Source organism: Gossypium hirsutum, chromosome D06 (genome assembly GCF_007990345.1).
Source record: "Gossypium hirsutum isolate 1008001.06 chromosome D06, Gossypium_hirsutum_v2.1, whole genome shotgun sequence".
NCBI classification, from domain to species: domain Eukaryota; kingdom Viridiplantae; phylum Streptophyta; class Magnoliopsida; order Malvales; family Malvaceae; genus Gossypium; species Gossypium hirsutum.
Window position 1 is genome coordinate 21,323,314 of NC_053442.1, and position 18,715 is coordinate 21,342,028.

At 31.2% G+C, this 18,715-nt stretch overlaps 2 protein-coding genes and 1 non-coding gene across 4 annotated transcripts; 1 reads left to right on the forward strand and 2 right to left on the reverse strand.

Moving 5' to 3' along the window:
* Positions 1–765: 765 nt before the first annotated feature.
* Positions 766–6,822, reverse strand: LOC107901553 (TOM1-like protein 9). The gene is made up of 11 exons (XM_041095790.1): positions 6,615–6,822; positions 6,406–6,506; positions 5,842–5,920; positions 5,605–5,703; positions 5,406–5,519; positions 5,097–5,212; positions 4,787–4,868; positions 4,361–4,446; positions 3,623–3,811; positions 2,170–2,678; positions 766–1,558 (listed from the first exon to the last, which is right to left on the reverse strand). Exons 2-11 carry the CDS (start codon positions 6,504–6,506, stop codon positions 1,026–1,028), a joined length of 1,908 nt encoding a protein of 635 aa, XP_040951724.1. The 5' UTR covers positions 6,615–6,822; the 3' UTR covers positions 766–1,025.
* Positions 6,823–14,863: 8,041 nt separating this feature from the next.
* On the reverse strand, positions 14,864–17,297 carry LOC107901554 (D-amino-acid transaminase, chloroplastic). 2 transcript variants are annotated; one of them, XM_016827611.2, is made up of 5 exons: positions 16,857–17,297; positions 16,713–16,759; positions 16,439–16,617; positions 15,486–16,159; positions 14,864–15,150 (listed from the first exon to the last, which is right to left on the reverse strand). In XM_016827611.2, the coding sequence occupies exons 1-5, from the start codon at positions 17,035–17,037 to the stop codon at positions 15,056–15,058; spliced, it is 1,176 nt and encodes a 391-aa protein (XP_016683100.1). In that variant the 5' UTR covers positions 17,038–17,297; the 3' UTR covers positions 14,864–15,055. The 2 variants fall into 2 exon arrangements, with proteins under 2 accessions (XP_016683100.1, XP_040951725.1); XM_041095791.1 differs by having other exon boundaries at positions 16,439–16,591; positions 16,857–16,970.
* Positions 17,298–18,422: 1,125 nt separating this feature from the next.
* TRNAL-CAA (transfer RNA leucine (anticodon CAA)) lies at positions 18,423–18,506 on the forward strand. Its single transcript has one exon. It is a non-coding gene; the product is annotated as a tRNA-Leu (tRNA).
* Positions 18,507–18,715: the final 209 nt, after the last annotated feature.

Genomic DNA, 18,715 nt, shown 5'->3' on the forward strand with positions numbered 1-18,715 from the left:
TTTGATTAGTATTCTAAACATTTAATACCCTCTTTAACGATCAAAGAAGTAGAACTTAGTAACAAGCTGCCATTCGACTAATTGATAGCTGATAACATTAATCCTGTATTAGTTTTTAAGCATGTTTTAGTATATGGCTTAGCAATAAACTAACTCAATTGGTAATATTGAGCCACTTCTATGACTTATTTTTAACAAAGAGAAGGGAAAATTTTCGCATATTTTGATTATTTATTTTTTTAATTTTAAGTTTAAATCTATACTAACTATTCTTTATTTTATATCTAATTATTATAATATATACATAATAAATAAACTTTTCCTCATGTTATTTGGCATAAGATATATGTACTAAACATGACAAATTAATATTATGGATGTATTAAATGTGATAAGTTCATCCATTCATCCCTTATCTATTATATTGTATTCATGTTTATTATTTAGATCATGTCTGAAATCGCCAGATCCAATGCATCTTAAGAGTAGAGAAATTCAATAAGACTTGTGTTGTTCGAACTATTCATTTTCTTTGACACACAAATACCTCCAATTTTCTTCCAAATACATTGAAAGACTTAGGATAATCTAATCATATCCGAATTTGACACCCAAAGTTGAGTTTGAGTAATGTAATTGTAGACAACTCTTTATCGAAAGCAAATAGCCTATTGGGGAGAGTAAAATATTACAACAGCCTTATAAGTTCAATACATACATTCTATGACATGAACAAATAATAAGAAAAGAAAAGAAAACCAAATGTCAATAATATCAACTTAACCCAAATGAATTGATTTTTCCATTTTCTGTACAGGGGATGATGTGCATGATTCTTATACCAAAACATGCAACGCAAAATAGGAGTCAAGAGATGGATAATATATGTTATATGTAGTTAAAATTTTCAAGAGAGCTTAAAGTGGGGAAAAATAGGAAAATGAGAAAAGAGGAAGTTAGCCATCTGAAATAATGTAAATAATAATAAAAAATAAAAGAATTCAGGTTCACATTGTACCAGCTCTTCAAGGAGGTGTTGGTGTTGATTTAACTTTTGCCATGTCAACAAGGTCTCCAAACATCCTATCTTCTGGGTTTGAAGGCCTGCTGGGTGGAACGTAAGAGGAAGTAGAAACCTGGTAGGAAGAGTTTCTTAGGCCATTGTCATCTCTGATGGATAGCCCATGCATTTGTTCATCAAGATACTGCTGCTGACCGAACCCAGATGCTCCCATTTGGGGGTTTCCGTACATTTGTTGAGTATGTTGAGGGTAAGAAGTCATTTGACCACCTGGCATTTGCTGTGGAACCATGCCCATGTACTGAGTTCCCGGGCTTTGTTGGTGGTTGAAATCAGCAAACTGGTTTCCCTGATTGGCTTGATTATTAATTGTCGAATAATGACCGGGTGTGATCGGCTGAATGTACATGCCCACCGCCTGATCACTTCCCATATGTTGGGATCCTTGGGGTTGCCACTGAGCACCTGCAACTGGGCTAGAGTCTGCTCCCTGTGCTTCCCAGGGTGGTGGTGGTAGTGAGCCACTATACTGGGTACCTTCTCAACATGGAAAAATTAAGCTTCATTGATTTTATTGTAGCAGTATCAAGAATATAACTATTCAGCCCGTCAAATAAGCCTAAAACATCACGGCATTAATTTGGTAAGAGAAAAGACCATAGTGAGGCGGTCAATATATGTAGTCACTTTCAATTCTTGAATAAACTTTGAGATTTAGTCCAAATGCTTAAAGAAGGTTAATAACATGTAACTTGGACCAATCATTGACATCGTAGTATTTTTAGTCCAAATTTGTTATCCATATATCTATGAAATTATACCAACTTGAGAAGCAAATCATTATAAACATAATAAGCATACTAAATCCTAAGCAAAATTTGACAGAAAATACTAAAGGCGTAAACTATTGGACTAAAACTTTTGAAGCTACAAAGTGAAGAGGATTTAATTTTTAAATATAAGGACTAAATCTCAAACTTTGTCAAAATATAAGGACTGACGGAATATTTTGACCTAATGATGTTGCTTTTCCCGAGTGGAATGCAGCATGCCGCAATCATACGTGACTGTCCCTAAATACAAGAAGACTCTGCGACAAAAATAGGACCTATTTATGTATAAAAAGCTTATTATAAATAGAAACAAACCATAGAAAGGGTCTGCGGCATGCTGATCCAGCTGACTATTCCAGGAAGGACCTGTGCCTTGGGCATATGACTTCTCATATGGAAATCCCATGTTTGTTGCAGTTCCATTCACATGGAAATTCTGTTGCTGCTGAAATTGAGTAGTCCAAGGATCGGTTTGTCCAGTCAAACCATGTGTGTCATATCCAGGTGATCCCACGTTTGCTGCATTTCCATTCGCGTGAAAGTTCTGCTGGTGCTGAATTTGAGGAGTCAAAGGATTGGTTTGACCACCAAAACCTTGTGTTCTTGAAGAATCATTGGTGGTACCATCAGAGAACATATCATATAGAACAATGGCGTTCTGCTCTGGTGCAGGAGTTGGTTGTTGTGGTTCTCCAAAAGGAACAATGGCCAGTGAATTATCTACCTCTGGCGATTTGTAGTCATCGGAACTAAGCAGATCTATTTTGGGACTCGCTGCTGCTGGAGGTGTATGTTGAGAACTTGCAGCAGTGCTGGAGATGGATCTGCGGAGAAATTATGTTAGTCAAAAGCTCGAGATACCGGAATCATTTGATCAAGGATGACATTTCAACCGGAATTAAATAAAATTTGGGTTAACTGCAACAAACTTCTCCAAACTATCATCCAAATTCTAAACTGATCTCTAAACTCAGTATTTGTATTAATCAAGTCCTTCCATCAGTGTAGCTGTCAATTTTGATGTTAAATATCAATTCAAATACCGACATGAAGCACATTTAAAACACATGGATCAAATTGCAAACACTTTTGTACTATTGCATAGGCAGCTTATATTTGCCATCCGGCATGTTAAATAAAACGAAGACGATTAATAAAATTTGAGAGGGCTATTTCTCTTTCTTAACATGTTATCTCTATAATAACATGTTTTAAATATGCCTCATGTCAAATTTAAGATGGTATTTAATGCTTAAACTAATGACTAGGTTGATAGAAGAATCTGATTCATACAATACTGATACGTTAAGAACTTAATTAAAGTGTTTCGAAGTTTGAGGATAAATTTAAAATTTGATCATAGTTTATGGACAATTTAGAATTTGGTTTATATTTCGAGGGCTTTTAATGAAATAAACCCAATAAATTTCAGTTTCTTGACTTCCTAAAATTTGATGAGCAAATTAAGCACCCCGAGAAATACACTACTAATCATTAGATCTAGAAAAGTTCAACGGGTTTGGTCTTCAACATAATCAGGCCCTTGCAATAAGGTAACATACTTCGAAAAACTCTGTGACTAAATTCTACCAAGACTAAAAAAGAAGAGAAAAAACCCAAATTGGTGAAAGAAACTTGTAACGAAGTTTCAGGATTCTGAGTTAAGAGCATGATTCGCACCACTAATAATTTCCTGTAGTAACAAATAACACATTTTAAACACCAGTTCCCTGCATATTGTAAATCCAGCTCATAGAAGTATCATTACCTGTCCTTAGACTGGTTGCTGATATGGCCAGTATCAACCAGAGGACCGCCGGCTTTGGCAGGTTCTTTTGCAGGCTCAGGCTTATTTTTGTCTGCTTGAGAAGTTCCTGTAGCTAATGATTGATGCTTTGCTAGTACCCGCTGCAAATCATCATTCAATGCTAAACCTTGGCATAGAAGTGACTCATCCCTACAAGAGATGGAGAATTAAAGGTAATATATGTTTTAGATGTAAAAGTATTTCACACAGCTCTTTATACAATTCCCCAGAGGTCAGAAAGTAACTACCGATGCAATTCGTACACCATACATCTTGAATAGGTGACAATATCATACAGAAATTGAATTGAAATGCGCACAAATATATTCAATAAGATGTTCTCATAGTGCGTTTTAAAGAAAAAAAAACGAATAGAAAACAAATGAAATCCTCTAGGGAGGGCTGTGGCATCTTGTCAACAACATAGCACCAAGAAGAATATAATTGAATAAGATAGTTAAGTCCTTTGACCTAAGATCTCAGGGTTTCACTCCCCTCCTTTTCGGTCAAGCATTGAATAAGATAGCAAAACAAAACAAACACCTTAAGAACGAGGTAAAAGCAAAACAAACAGAAAGCATAAAAAATTCTACACAGAAAAGAACGTCCAAGTGATGGAGACAGATGACAACATTGAGTCATCGACATAAAGGTACCAAGGTCGCTAGGAAGTTATAGTAAAAGAAAGAGCATCCTTACGATGTTGAATTAACTAGGTGAACAACTCTTTGTTTAAAGGTGCGGCACTGCTCCACTAAGTCAAGTACGACATCCTGCTTAAGTCCCTGAAGTTGTAGAAGAAAGGTCACCAAATATGCGTTATAAGATTGGGGGATTTAGCAGCATGAAACTTCATGAGCTTTTGAAAAGTTTTTCATTACAAAAGCTGGAAAAAAATGAAGTTACAGTGTAAAAATGCTTTCACAAACTGATGAATTTGAACATTGCCAACCAAATTATTACAGAAGTGTCGGTTATATTCAGAATTTAGCTTTTACTTCAAATCCAATTAATAACTTCTCAGTTAGAAACTGCATTATTATGCTCTTGTGGGACACAGAATCATTTTAGCAAGTAAACAAATTTATCTTCCTTTTCTCTAGATTTCAAATTGTGAACACATACCTCCTTGTTTGCAGGATCTATTGCGCTTAGCATTTCTGTAAGAACATTCATGATACTCCGGGCATTCTGAAGTTCTGTCAAACTAATAAACGAAAATCCAGTTAAAAGACTAGGTGTGTCATCCATGATAAAATACCAAGTAGGAAATAGTGAATTAGCAATGTAATATCACTAAATAACATGAAAGACCAAGTAGTCCACGTTTTTTCAACTATTATAATTGCGCTAGCTTGTGGAAAGTCCCCAGTGCTCTATCATAGAACTGAAAAGGAGTATAAAATACACAAACAGTTGAGACACAACAAAATACCTCAGGGTTGGGAAGTCAGGCTCTTCAGAAGACTCAGCTGTCTCTTGCTGATCAGATTTGCGTTTATTTTGAGGAGGAGGCTTCTCAGTTCTCTGGGGAAACATTGCCCCGGCACGCTGAAATGATAAACCAGTTTGTCTCAGAGAAAAAATGAAGGGAAAATAGCACACCATGTAGAACTAGTACTTGCATAACAGCATGTTCTGAATCACGAGAGTTATAAACAAAATGAAGCGTAAGAGGAAATGTATCCTGATCGATGCAGCATGTCTCATACAGTTTGAGAAGAGAAAGCCTCAGCAGACATACCAACAACTCTTGATATGCAGAAAAATATTGTGGATATCTTGCCCTTGCCCCACCAAAAGCTTCTTGCCAAGTGTCAACCAGAATCAATATTTTCTCTTTGACACTATAATCAGGCTGCAATTGAGCACTACAAAAACTTAGAACAACCTTCGTTGGAAGAAAAACAAATGCAAACATGGGATTTAAAATAACTTCCTACCCTTTTCTTGAAAATTTTGACCATCTCAGGAAGAATATTTCTGTCTGCAACATGCATATGGACAATTTCCCCACAATTTTGTATCATGGTCTCTAGTAGCTAAGAACATAGGAAGTAGATCAAAATTCAAACAAGTTTAGTTCCATTTGAGAAAAAGGTGGTAAAAAGGACAACAGGAGTGATAATTGCATCCATGGATTAGTAGAAAAATGAGAGTAAAAGTTCTGAGGAGCTTACTGATAGTGCAAGAAGTTGAACTTTAGGATTTTTACTTTTAAGCTTCTTCTTTGTGCCTTTCACAACACCTTTCACTTGCCTGATAATTAACAATCACATTTATATCATTTAGTACCCTTTTAAAAACACAAAAAGAAAAAAAAAATCTAACTTCAATCTTATAAATCCAGCCAGCTTATACATTCCAGCCTCCCTCCCCTGGTGGGAGAAAATTGAAAAAGAAAAGCCAAATATTAACCAGAAAATGAAGAAACTAAACCTTTGTGTCTTCTCTGCTATATATCTTACTTAAGGCATATTTAAATTGTGTTACCAAATACATACTGAAAAAAGGGGGAAAAAAACTAAAAAGCAAAGAAACTGTTCAATCCTGATAACCTTCCTGAACAAAATCTTTCTTTTTACTTTACATGCGATAAAAAGAAAATTATTTATTTAATTTCTCTTAAATCTACTATCAGTAGAGGAATTTTATTCTTTATAATCAAATTGAATGCAAATCATCAATAGAATCATAAGAGCAGAGATAGGAAATCCAATGGGACACATATACGGGCATTTTACCCAGGATCATGTTTAAGTATTTCGCTGATCTCGGTATTCTTAGCCCAATCAGGCCCGACCAGCACATCGCTCGTAGCTCTCTCCACCAAATAATTCACCATCTTCCCTCACCAAAAAAAAATAGCAAACGCAAAAAGTTTGGAAAATATATATAAATAAAATTTTATTGAAAAGATCAATGCAGTGTAATGCAATGCAATTCCGGTGACCTTCCGACGAAATGAATAGCGGAATATTCCGGAGACTCCTACGAATTATCTCTTTAACAAATAAAAATTAAACAGTCCAAAATGGGCAGGAAAGTCTCCTCCTCTTTCCCCCCTCCTCGCTTCTCTCACCGTTTATCCATCTAAAATTAAATCAAATTGTTTTTTTTCTTCTTATTTTTGGAAAATAAATTTTTTTCCTCTCATTTTTTCTTCCTTTTTGACCTTTCCCAATCATTTGGGAATGATCGAAAGAAAAAGTCGGAAGACTCAACCAAAATCGACCACGTGTTATTAAAGGGAAGGTACACGTGGCCTATTCCAGATGATACCAACGCTTTTGGCGACCGCATACGTCAAACGGTTCTTTTTTATTGTGTTTTCCCAGGTCGATCGAGTGGATTCGGAGTTTTTGAAAATTGGATAAACTAGTCAGTTTTTGTTTTAGTTATTTAATTAAAAAAATATTATAATTTAATTATTAAATTATTCAACAGTTTTCAAAGTTATTAAGTTGTTAAAACGATATTATATGACTTGCTTAATTTATATTGCCTATACCAATCAAAATCTCTTTTTTTCTTTCTCTTCTACAGTTTATTTTTTTTATGAAACATCTTTGGACGTCACGAATCTGCAAACTAAATTTAAACAACTTTTTTCTCCGATCTCTAATACTGACCGTTTGATCGACTTGGATCTAATGTATATTCTTCTACTCATCAATGGAGACTAATCTACCGTACTGATCGTTGAATGGTGCTCGCTAATGAAACTTTTTTCTTTTGTTAAATGACCAAATTATAATTTTTTTAATTAAGTGGCCAAAACAGAAACTTATAGCTTAATAACTAACAATAGTTTACCATTAAATTTTTTTGATTATTTTAGATTTTGTTATAAAATAAAGAGAGATTGAGAGAATAAAAAAAATATGAAAGTAACAGATAATGTACTTTATTGATCAAAATGGATGATTACAATGTTTCATCAGAAGTAGAGATCTAATTAGAATTTAAAGTACACCAAAATTTTATCTTGATCATAATGAACATCCACTTAATAAGATATTCATAATACTCCCCCTTGGATGTCAATTGGTAGATAATGTGCCTCATTAAAACTTATTAAGAAAACCCTTTGAGATAAAAACCTAATGAAGAAAAAAGACTATACAATCTATAATACGTATAATATGCTGCCTCATTAAAAACCTTACCAGGAAAACCCAATGGGACAAAACCTCGATTAAGGGAAAAAGAGTGCAATGCGTATTTACTCTCCTCATGAAAACATCACATATTTTCTCACATTCTATGTATTCAATCTTGAATACTAGTTTTTCAAATGGCTATTTGAATGTATTTGTTAAACATTTATATTATCATTTTTTTAAAAAGTCATGAGTGAGGGAAATTTAGGGAATATATTTTGATCTCTTTAGGAGATTCAACAATAATCATAACAAGCTTTAATCATGATTCTTTTATAAAAACACAAATAGGTATTTTGGATCATTTTATAATCTTCCTTCAACTACTATTCACTAAGTCAAATTTACCACTTATGTTCAAATTGTTTCAATTAATATAAATGAACAATTTCTCGAGAATTTCAATATGCTTCTAACATCCTAAATTGTTCAAGGATTTTAATATAAACTTTATTATATAGTGACTCATAAAAGGTTGTAACAATAACCATTAGACGCAAGTTAAATTATTTATGAATTGTCAATTTAATAATATATCTAAATGTTATTGCATCCACCACAAAAAAAATATTATATCTTTTCATAATCAATATCAGGAATTAGCAAAAAACTTCATATTTTTATTCTACTTTTGCAAAACTACTTCAATTGCACTCACACTGGCTTTATACCTTTAGATATTTGGACTACTGGTCCAAAAACTTCACGAATTTAATTGTACTTGAGTTGCGTCTTTATATTTTGATCAATTTATTCCATACCTATATTTCTCAATAGATTTATTCAAGATCCTCCTTTTATTTAATTATTTCAATAATAATATTGCATGCAAAATCATTGTCGACCACTTTTATTATTCGATTCCACATTTTCTCGAATTGACATAACTTATCAATATATCTTATTTTCATTATTTTAAAATTCAATTTCAGGTACCTGAATTTCTTTTGAAGTTTTACTTATTAGTTTTGTCTTGGATCTCTTCTAGAGCATCCGTCTCCATTATATGACCATCTAGAAGAATTTTCATCTTTAGAACCGATCAATCTATTTTCTATTCTAATTGATTGTCCTACTGAGACTTTGATTCAAATTAAAATATTAGATGGTATATAACACATGGTTATTCTCATTAAGTTTGTAGATACATCTAACAGCTAACTTGTAATGAGTTATCCTTATTAAACTTCTGGTTCAAATTACTCTCCCCTAACTCATTACAAGTTATTATTTCTCTCCCCCTAATGTCGGGAAAACTATCGAATCAAAATTATAATCACAAATCATATCATAATTGAATCTCCAATGCATTCAAAACATCTAATAATACAAAGAAACTTGTAATTAATATATATTCCCAACTTTCTTTGAGAATTCACTCATCGTTGTGCGTTGTGGTGGAGCAATTGGAACATATATGCACATACAAAAATTCAAAGATGAGAAATATTTAACTCTTGATAAAAAACCAATTGTAATGGGGAGTATTTATAACTTATTGGCTTGATGCGTACAACACGTAAATCAACATATTCTCATATTGAAATAGGAAGTTTAGTTCTCATAAGTAATGGTTTACACATCAATCAGAGGTGTTTAATCAATAATTTCTCTAAATCATTATGCGCAAACTTTTACAAAAAAGTTTTTCAAACTCAATCAATAAAAGATAGAGATATAAACTCATCAGTATTAGCAAGATGAATTATTTTAATTGCATGATTTGAAATTAATTATTTAAACAAGCAATCTTGCAAACGACAAGTTGCAAATTGATAACATATATGTGATTATTTTGTAGATGTATCTACCAAAATCATATAATATCAAAACCATTCACATGGTGGATGAATGGGCCCATATTCATTTTAGAAATGCAAGACATTAAATCTCAACTTTAACTAATGAGTTTCTAATAATCAATTTTCATTGAGAACAAGCAACATATGAGAATTCTTTTAAATTAAAGAATCTTCTGGTTCTTTAATGAATGTCCATATGAATTCTTAATTAATTTTCGCATCATATATGATCCAGGATGGTCAAACTGGTCACGCCAAGTAGTAAATGCATTTGTATCAGTAAACTTCTGATTTACTTTAACATGTGTTTTAATTGTACTAAATTGTAACAAATTAATAATTTTACTATCATTCATTTTACTTTGTATCCACATATAAGTGCTAGTGTGACATTTACTACTGGAAAATGTCTAAATCAATGTGAATATTATAATGTCACTAAGTCAACAAAATAAATATAATTTCTAAACAATTATATGCGATATTCGCTTCAGGGAATATGCCAAAAGCTTCAAATATCTTAAAAAAAATTTGCAACTTCAGGTGTATCCAACTATAATGAGCTTTAGATAGAATTATCATATTTTATTACTCATAAATAGATCTTTTATAGTAAAATATTTTGCTTTCAACCCCTTAATAGGGATGATGACAAAAGAAGATTACAATGATTATAAAATAAATATAAATATAAATTAATAACACAATCCTTTCTTTTTCATCATTTCAAAATAGATATTTATAGCAATAGTGATTCATATGAAATATAATATTTTCCTAATTCACAATCTCAATATAAGATCCATTATAAATATCTTTTAAAATCAATGGATTAACCATCATAAGATATTAATATATTAGCTCATTTAGAGCTTTCGACTAATTTTGTACTATCAAATATTGAAATAATATTTGTTTGTTTTAGTACCAAATAAGATAAATATTTTCTATCTATAATGATAAAATTTATTACTACATTTTCATTTCCTTCCTCAAAGAATATTAATAGCAACAAAATATTTGGGCATGTATGCCACATACGTGGCCAATAATCCTTCATATCACATTGATAGCATAAGTTATCTTTACCTTTTAAAGAGTTACCTTGAGAACTCTCATTGTTCTCTTATTTATTATTATGTTTCTACTTTTAGTGGTCCATAATTATATATTTTACTTTCTTTATGTTTGCATTCACTCTAGGGATTGCAATAAATCTAGTAGGACTTCTAAACGCCTCCATTGATTCTTTATTTCATAATCACTATCGCAAAACATGCGTGAATTTTAAATCAAAATTTATCTATTCATGTTTTCATGATTAGTCTCCAATCACATCCTTAATTATAACAACAATCATGATCTCTATATTTTCAATTTTCATAATTGTTAAGTACTACTACATTCACTACATTCACTTCAGGGAATGAAGCAAAACTAGTGGGAAGAATTTCATAATTTTTCATTAGTAACTTATTATTTTGTTTAGCCACTAGAAGGTATGAGATCGTTTGAAAATACTATTAGAATCATTTTCATAATATTGTTACTGTAAGAGCACATTAGATATTTCAACCATATAGTGTAATGTATTCCTTCGGGGAATATATATAATACAAATACATGAGTATCTCATATTATTTATATATATGGTTTTAATGTAAAACACATGAAAGTTTTATTCAACATATATCTTCTTGATCTGAAAAACAATATTATATTTTACGAAATCTCATATTATTTATATATATGGTTTTAATGTAAAACACATGAAAGTTTTATTCAACATATATCTTATTAATCTGAAAAACAATATTATATTTTACGAAATTTTGCATCACAATGAGCTAAAATATAAGCTCTTAAAAGAGCTTTTTACTGTTTGATGCAATATTAGCTCTTCAAGAGCATATAATTATTTTATTGTATAACCTTAATGAATGTTTAATTTATTTTAAATAAAATTTTATTTATTCATATAAAAATAAAATGAATAGGTATAAATAAAACATATATTAAACGTAACAAATAATAAATTCATGTCACTAATAAATCATTGTGGTTAGATAATATATATTATATATCATACCACAGCAAAATACAAAATATTATAATGACAAATTAAAATAACTTTATAGCTATAAAAGTTTAAACATAAACATTTTCTAACCTCCACCTCTTATAATATAATTTCATCTCAAATTTTATAATGATATGAAATTATTATAGACAGGGTGAATATCCCAAAGTTCATGACAAATAAGTATTTTTATTCACATTTCGCAATAATCATATATCTTAATCAAAATAATAAATAAATAAATCAAATCCATTAAAAATGAAAAAAATATTTATCTCTGTATAAAAATATCAATAACTAAATGCGTGAAGGGTTTTATAAATTCATAGAGATACGAATAGTGAATTATATAAATTGAACTTTTTAATAGAAATCAAATCAAATTTCAAAAGAAGTTGATTAGATTGACTTACGTTACCGTAAATGAGAAGTAGTGATTATAAACTTCCTAACATCCTTTGTAATGAAGAGAAAGAGGTCATCCCTAAGAAAATATCAAAAAGTAAATTTTGAGAGTGAATCTTACTTCTCTATTTCATATAGATAACGGTATCAAATCTTTCACCATCCTTAATAACAAAAAGTAAAATAAGTTAATCAAAATAATGATAACGTATAATGAAAGAAGAATGAAAAATAATAATCAAATATTGAACATTAAATAAAAGAAACTTCCTGTAAAAACTTTGCATCTTGCCGTCAAAGATATTGGAAATCATGAAGGATAAATTTGATTGACTAACTATTACTTTGATCAAAATCGTGCTGATAACGTGTTATAAAATAATGAGAGATGGAGAGAAGAAAGAACAAATAAATTGAAATATGAAAGGGATGGAGAATGTACTTTATTGATAAAAAAAGGGAAGATTACAATGCTTCAACAGAGTATCTATTTATAGACATAAGAAGTATAAAAGAAATAGAGTTCTAATTAGAATTTAAAGTACACAAATTTTATCTTGATCCTGATGAACATTCACTTAATAAGATATTAATAACAGATTTGAATTTTTCGGATTAAATTATTTTAATTGAATTATTTTGAATTTAGATTTTTTTGGGTTTAAATTATTTTAAACTCAAATTATTTTTAAATTTGAATTAGATAGATTTAATTTATTATTTTATCAATTTGAATTTTAATTAATCAAGTTAGTTTTTTAGAATCCCATCAAAATTGACCTATTTAAATTTATCATATTTTAATCATTGTTATTCATTAAAAAAATTTAGATATGTTAATTTTTAATTAGATTAATTTGAATATTATTCAATTCAATTTAAATAAAAAAATTCAAATCAAAACAAATAACTCAAAATGATCGGAATTTGAAATTAACATAACCTAAAATAATTTAAATCTATAACGATTTAACTTGAAAATTCAAATTTCATACTCAAATGACTCAAACCCAAAACAATTAAAACCCGAAATAATTTAAACTCAAAACCACCTTAACATAAATCAAACCTAAAATTAATCCAAATTCAAAATAACAAATTAACTCCAACAAAAATAACTTTTAAAAAAAAAACCTAAATTAATCCAATCAACTTAACCCATATTAAAGTTGACTGTACTTGGTCTAACAGAATCTATCTTCCAAAAAATAAAAAAAATAAAATAAAATAAAACACAGGTCTAACAGAATTTCAACAAGCAGGAAACTTCTATAAGAAAAGCAACAAAGAGGTAAAAGTACCACACAAGCCCCTACACTATACCCTTGATTGCATTTTAGCCCCTTTACTAAAAAAATAGAAAAAATCAAATTTGGTACCGATTTTTGGGCGTTACGAGGGTGCTAACCCTTCCTCGTGCGTAACTGACTCCCGAACCTGTTTTCTCAAATTTTGCAGACCAGAATTGTTTTTTTTGGTGAGCCGATCACACCTTAATAAAGGATCGGTGGCGACTCCAATTTTTGTTTTTAAAGTCGACAACCCAAATATTTGTGTTTCCAAAAAAATGGTTTCGACAAAAAGTTTTATTAAAGAATAACAATACCGGCCCATTACAATCTAATGTTATAAGATTTTAAAAAAATTTTGACCCCTACTGATTTAAAAGGGCTTAATTGATTTTTTTTTAGTTTGTTACAAAGGTCTTTTTGACCCTTTAGCCTTATTAGTTTCAAAATTTTATAATTTACTTCCAATAAAAGAGTAGGGGTCAAATTGAATAAATGTGTAAAGGGACTATTTTTACCTTATACATAAAAACCAAATTTTTACAGATGGTTGTTTTGCTCACTCATCTAATGTACAGGGACTATTTTAACCATTTTTTCAATAGAGGAGCTAAAATGCAATCAAGGGTATAGTATAGGGGCTTGTGTGGTACTTTTATCTCTTTGTTGCTTTTCTTTTAGAAGTTTCCTGCTTGTTTAGATTCTGTTAGACCTGTGCCTTTTCTTGAAGGGTATAGTCCAGGGCTTGTGTGGTGCTTTTACCCAACAAAGATAAACAAGCACGAAGCAAAACCATTTTGAAGACCAAATTTAAGGAAAACAGAAATTCAAAATCCAATCAGAAATAAATATTTCTTTGTTACTATTATGAAATAATATCAGGCATTCAATTTCGCACTGCCAGTTGCATTACTTTGTAATATGCCTTAATGAATATATTTTCTAACCTTGAAAATGGTTAGGTCGAGAAACAGTAGGCATACCACGCAATTGCTTAGGCCACAAGTCACAACTACAACATAGTCATAATCTAGACCTAATGATATGGATTTTTGGAGATCTAACCACAAGAAAATCCAAGTTTTATGCCTTACATTTGGACACACATCAGCACACAATCTCGGCGCCCACGAGTTAGCTTAAATCTCTGCTATTCAGTTTCATCAACTGCGCTGCGGGTGGCTTTGTGCTAATTATTTTTTCATAGCCGCGAGCGAACACTATAATACCAACATCACCACGTCTCTCAATTGCAATTGAGAGACGTGATAATTGTCGGAGAACCACAGCCCAAAAACTAGTTGTTGAGGTTGGAGACCTGAGTCCCACAAAAACATCCCATTCTTTCTGTTGTACATTACCAACGGACACATATCACATTACTCCATTCATATCTCTTTTCCTTAAGGTTCTTAACTTGTTTTAATAATAATGGTCAAATCAAATTTTGTTTAACAATGAAATAATCAAACAAAACTAAGCTGATCCATTCGGTTTTAAAGTTTCAAAACTAAATACACCAAGCTAATTTACATACCATAGTGCTTTGCATTATAAGATATTACAGAGTTATGTCTATATGCAGAGCCAACAAGCGAGAAGCAGATTCTTTGACAAACCTTCTGAGAGCAAGAGAATGAATCAAAGCTTTTGCTTCAATAAGGAACAGGTACTCGGACTGATGAAGGACCGGATTTCATGTCCTCCAGGATAAAATTCAAGAGAGTTTTAGTTATTGGACCTTCCTTGCCTACAAAGAAACGCATAAAGGGCACTATCAACGCTACAAATAAACACATAATGTATGAGAAGAGGCTTGATGAACCCTAAATGATTAACATATCAGTTTAGCATTTCTTTTGAAGAACAATGGTAAATCAGCTACATAGCTTTCAAGGAAACTTCATAGAGAGGTCTTCCGAGTTCAACCTATTTCAAGGCAGTTTGATTAAGGACACTCTATGTTTTCAGACAATGTGGTTAACCAATCAAATTGAAGGACTAAAATGATGAATGCAGGCAAATTTGAATGCAAGAAATTAGTAACTAGATGTTGCAACTTATGTAAAAAATGAAGCTTCTTACCGTCGCCAATGACCTGTTCATCCCACTGTATTACAGGGCGAACAAGGACCCCACTGCCAATAAGCATCATTTCGTCTGCGCTTTTCCCTTCATCGACGCTCACGTTATCCACTCTTATTCTGCGAAGCTTCCCCTCTCTCACCAGTCCCTCCGCAAGAGTCAAAACTCTCTTAGCCGTGCAACCATTCAAAATTTTGTCGATTTTGGGCATCAGCATCTCCTTTTCCTTTGTAATGAAAGCCACATTCATACTAGGCCCTTCAGCAACAAATCCATCATCATCCAGCCAAATTGCTGCATATGCACCTTTTTCTTCAGCTTCCATCTTTGAAAGCGCATTCGGAAGGTAATTCACACTCTTCATGGTGGCAAACTGGGGAGGCTTCATGGGGATTGATGAAGTAACTACTTTGATGCCTTTCGAATCGAACAAAGATTTATCTTCAATCACAATAGCATAAAGAGCTGGTTGGTGACAGCCAGAAGTTGATAGTTGAAATTCACCAGGTCCAGCTGAAATCCAGTATCTCAGTGATCCATTTATGCACTTAGATACACTTACAGTTTGTATAAGAATTCTTTGGATAGTCTCACGATCAAATGGAAGAATGATTTTTGCCATAGTTGCCGACTTGACGATACGATCAACATGTTGGTCTAATTCATAGAGGTGTCTGAAATGTAGAAAAAACATAACAGAGCTTTAGAAAGTACTAACTTAACATGCATATATACATACACAAGTAGTTTTCTCTTCTTGGTTGAAAAAAACCCAATTCTATTGGATTTAAAGCCTCAATCTTGATTCAATCAAGATATAACATAATTTTTTCATCAATCTGTTATTCAATCCAACTTGTTATAAAAAGGGTTATTAAATTATATTATGATTATGGACACCATTCCAAATTAGGGACAAAAAAATGAGCTCTTTAGCTGAAAGATTCACTAACCTGTTCGCTATTATAGCAGTATCAAAGACACCATGTCCCCTATGAACCATGTGATCATCCATAGGGATCACCATGGCAGCTTCATCGGTTACTATTCCACCAAATATGCTAGAGTACATAGCCAGGTATTGCTGGTTCCCTTTGTTGTTTTCTCTGTTACGTTTTAGCTTTTCAATAGCCTTAAACAAACCAAAAAAAGTAAATAAAAAAAGAAAAAAGAAAAACATTACAGATGGGAAATCAAAGATATCATGTAAGAAAGAAAGAAAGAAACCTCTAAACAAGACAGTAAAGGAATGTCTGATAGTTTATCAGTAGAATCTGCCAAGACAAAATCACCCACCAAATACAGAAAGCTCATAAGAAATGATGTGATATGAAATGAAATAACATAATTTACCAAAAAATACACACTAACCGATCATTGATTCAGTTTGATTAGAACTTCTAACGATTGTCAAATCCGAGAAAGACAATTTTTTCACAAGAGGAAGATTTCGTGGAACAAGACATAAATCATACAACAGGTGCGTGTATCTAGTGGGAAAATTGGACGTATATTTAGGGTAAGAAGCTGAAAGAGAAGCCATGGAAGCCATAGATGCTACTAGTTGTTTGAGAGTGGAGAAATGAAGAGCGGTGTTTATCTTTTAGTAGGCTATGGAAATGGTTGACTTAATAGTACTATGGTGGATTGGATTCCATTTCCAAAAGAGTGTGACGACGAGACCTAAGGACAAAACTTCGCCGGCCGAGTGGATTATCCCCCAGAAACAACCTTCAGCATTTACAAGCCTGTATGGCGCGTGGAGCCACAACTAATTATCGCTGAAGAAGGTTTATTTTATTTGGTTAGGTTTTGTCGATTTTTTTTTTTTAATTTATGAATTGCTTATAATAATTCTATTCCAGTTAGTTAATTTTTGGTTCTATACAAGTTTCAAAGTACATTTTATAGATATATTCTTAAAAAACTTAAATTTTTTAGTAATTAAAAAATTTAACAACTCTTGTATCTTTCTTACTATTAATAAAATCTCTAAGTAGGATGCTCTCACGAGTCAATCGAGTATCAAATCGGTTAAAAAATTATAAAAATAATCTTTTGTATTTAAAAGAAATATTTAAAGGTATTTTAATCTTTTTAATATTTAAAAAATAATAAAAACATACCTATGGTATTATTTAAACCTATGTCAATCAATTTCATTGAAAAAACTTTAAATTTACTAAATAATCAAAATTTTATTTTGATTTACTTTACTTATACATTTTAATTTTATTATTTATACTTTATTACATCCATCAATTGTATTTCTATATGATTAATAAAATTTCTGACTCGATTGATGTCACGAGTCACAGGGAACCAACTAGGTAGGAAAATTACAAAAAAAACCTTTCATATTTAAAAAAATTGACTTAGCTTTTAAACGTTTATATCTTTTGTCAAATTGGCCCTTATTTTTTTAAAACTAAATTTGACCCTCATCCTTTTAAAAAGAGTCAAATTTAACTATCAATCTTTTGAAAATAGTCTAATTTATTTTTTAATGAAAATATCGATTAAAATATTGAAACTTAAAACATAGCAACTCACATAGCAGTTCAGTGCATTCATATATATATATTTTAATTTTTATGAACTTTTTATGAACTTTTTATATAATTTATAATTCTTTTTTATAATTTTCAAATTTAACGCAACGTTATCCTTTATTAAAAATAACATTGTTTTATTTATTTTTATATCATCCATAAAAATTAACCAAAATATAAAAGAAATATTAATTGATATAAAATCAAATGCAAGGGTAAAACAACCAATTAGTAACTATAGAGAAGTATTTATACGGGAGTATAATATAATACGAAAAGAATTAATTATAAATTTGTACTGGGATTTTTAATATTAACAAAAAAATATTAAATTTACAATCAACTCAAGTAATCTATTGTAAAATACTGTTTTAGCAAGCATTCGGTCAGGATGGCCGAGTGGTCTAAGGCGCCAGACTCAAGTTCTGGTCCTCGTGAGAGGGCGTGGGTTCAAATCCCACTTCTGACAATTTTAATTTGATTTTCATTAAATATGACTCTGGCTCTCTTTTGTCAACAAGCCCAAAATTTTAAAATATGGTTCATTTTTCTCAAAAAGCCCAAAAGCGGAAGAGCAGCCCAGAACTTTATATGCGCAGCAACGTGATAAAATTAGAGTTTGAATAGAATGAAAATTATTATTTCTTGTAATTTATTTTTTCTCACCATATAATATTT

What these genes read in the sequence shown, in the direction of transcription:
- LOC107901553 (XM_041095790.1), bottom strand. Translation starts at nt 6,506, where the DNA reads ATGGTGAATTATTTGGTGGAGAGAGCTACGAGCGATGTGCTGGTCGGG. An exon ending in CCTGACTTCCCAACCCTGAG is followed by an intron (nt 4,869 to 5,096) that starts GTATTTTGTTGT and finishes TTCGTTTATTAG; the next exon opens with TTTGACAGAACTTCAGAATG. An exon ending in TGCCGCAGACCCTTTCTATG is followed by an intron (nt 1,559 to 2,169) that starts GTTTGTTTCTAT and finishes CATGTTGAGAAG; the next exon opens with GTACCCAGTATAGTGGCTCA.
- LOC107901554 (XM_016827611.2), bottom strand. Translation starts at nt 17,037, where the DNA reads ATGGCTTCCATGGCTTCTCTTTCAGCTTCTTACCCTAAATATACGTCC. An exon ending in TCAAACTGAATCAATGATCG is followed by an intron (nt 16,760 to 16,856) that starts GTTAGTGTGTAT and finishes TTGTCTTGGCAG; the next exon opens with ATTCTACTGATAAACTATCA. An exon ending in ACTGCTATAATAGCGAACAG is followed by an intron (nt 16,160 to 16,438) that starts GTTAGTGAATCT and finishes TCTACATTTCAG; the next exon opens with ACACCTCTATGAATTAGACC.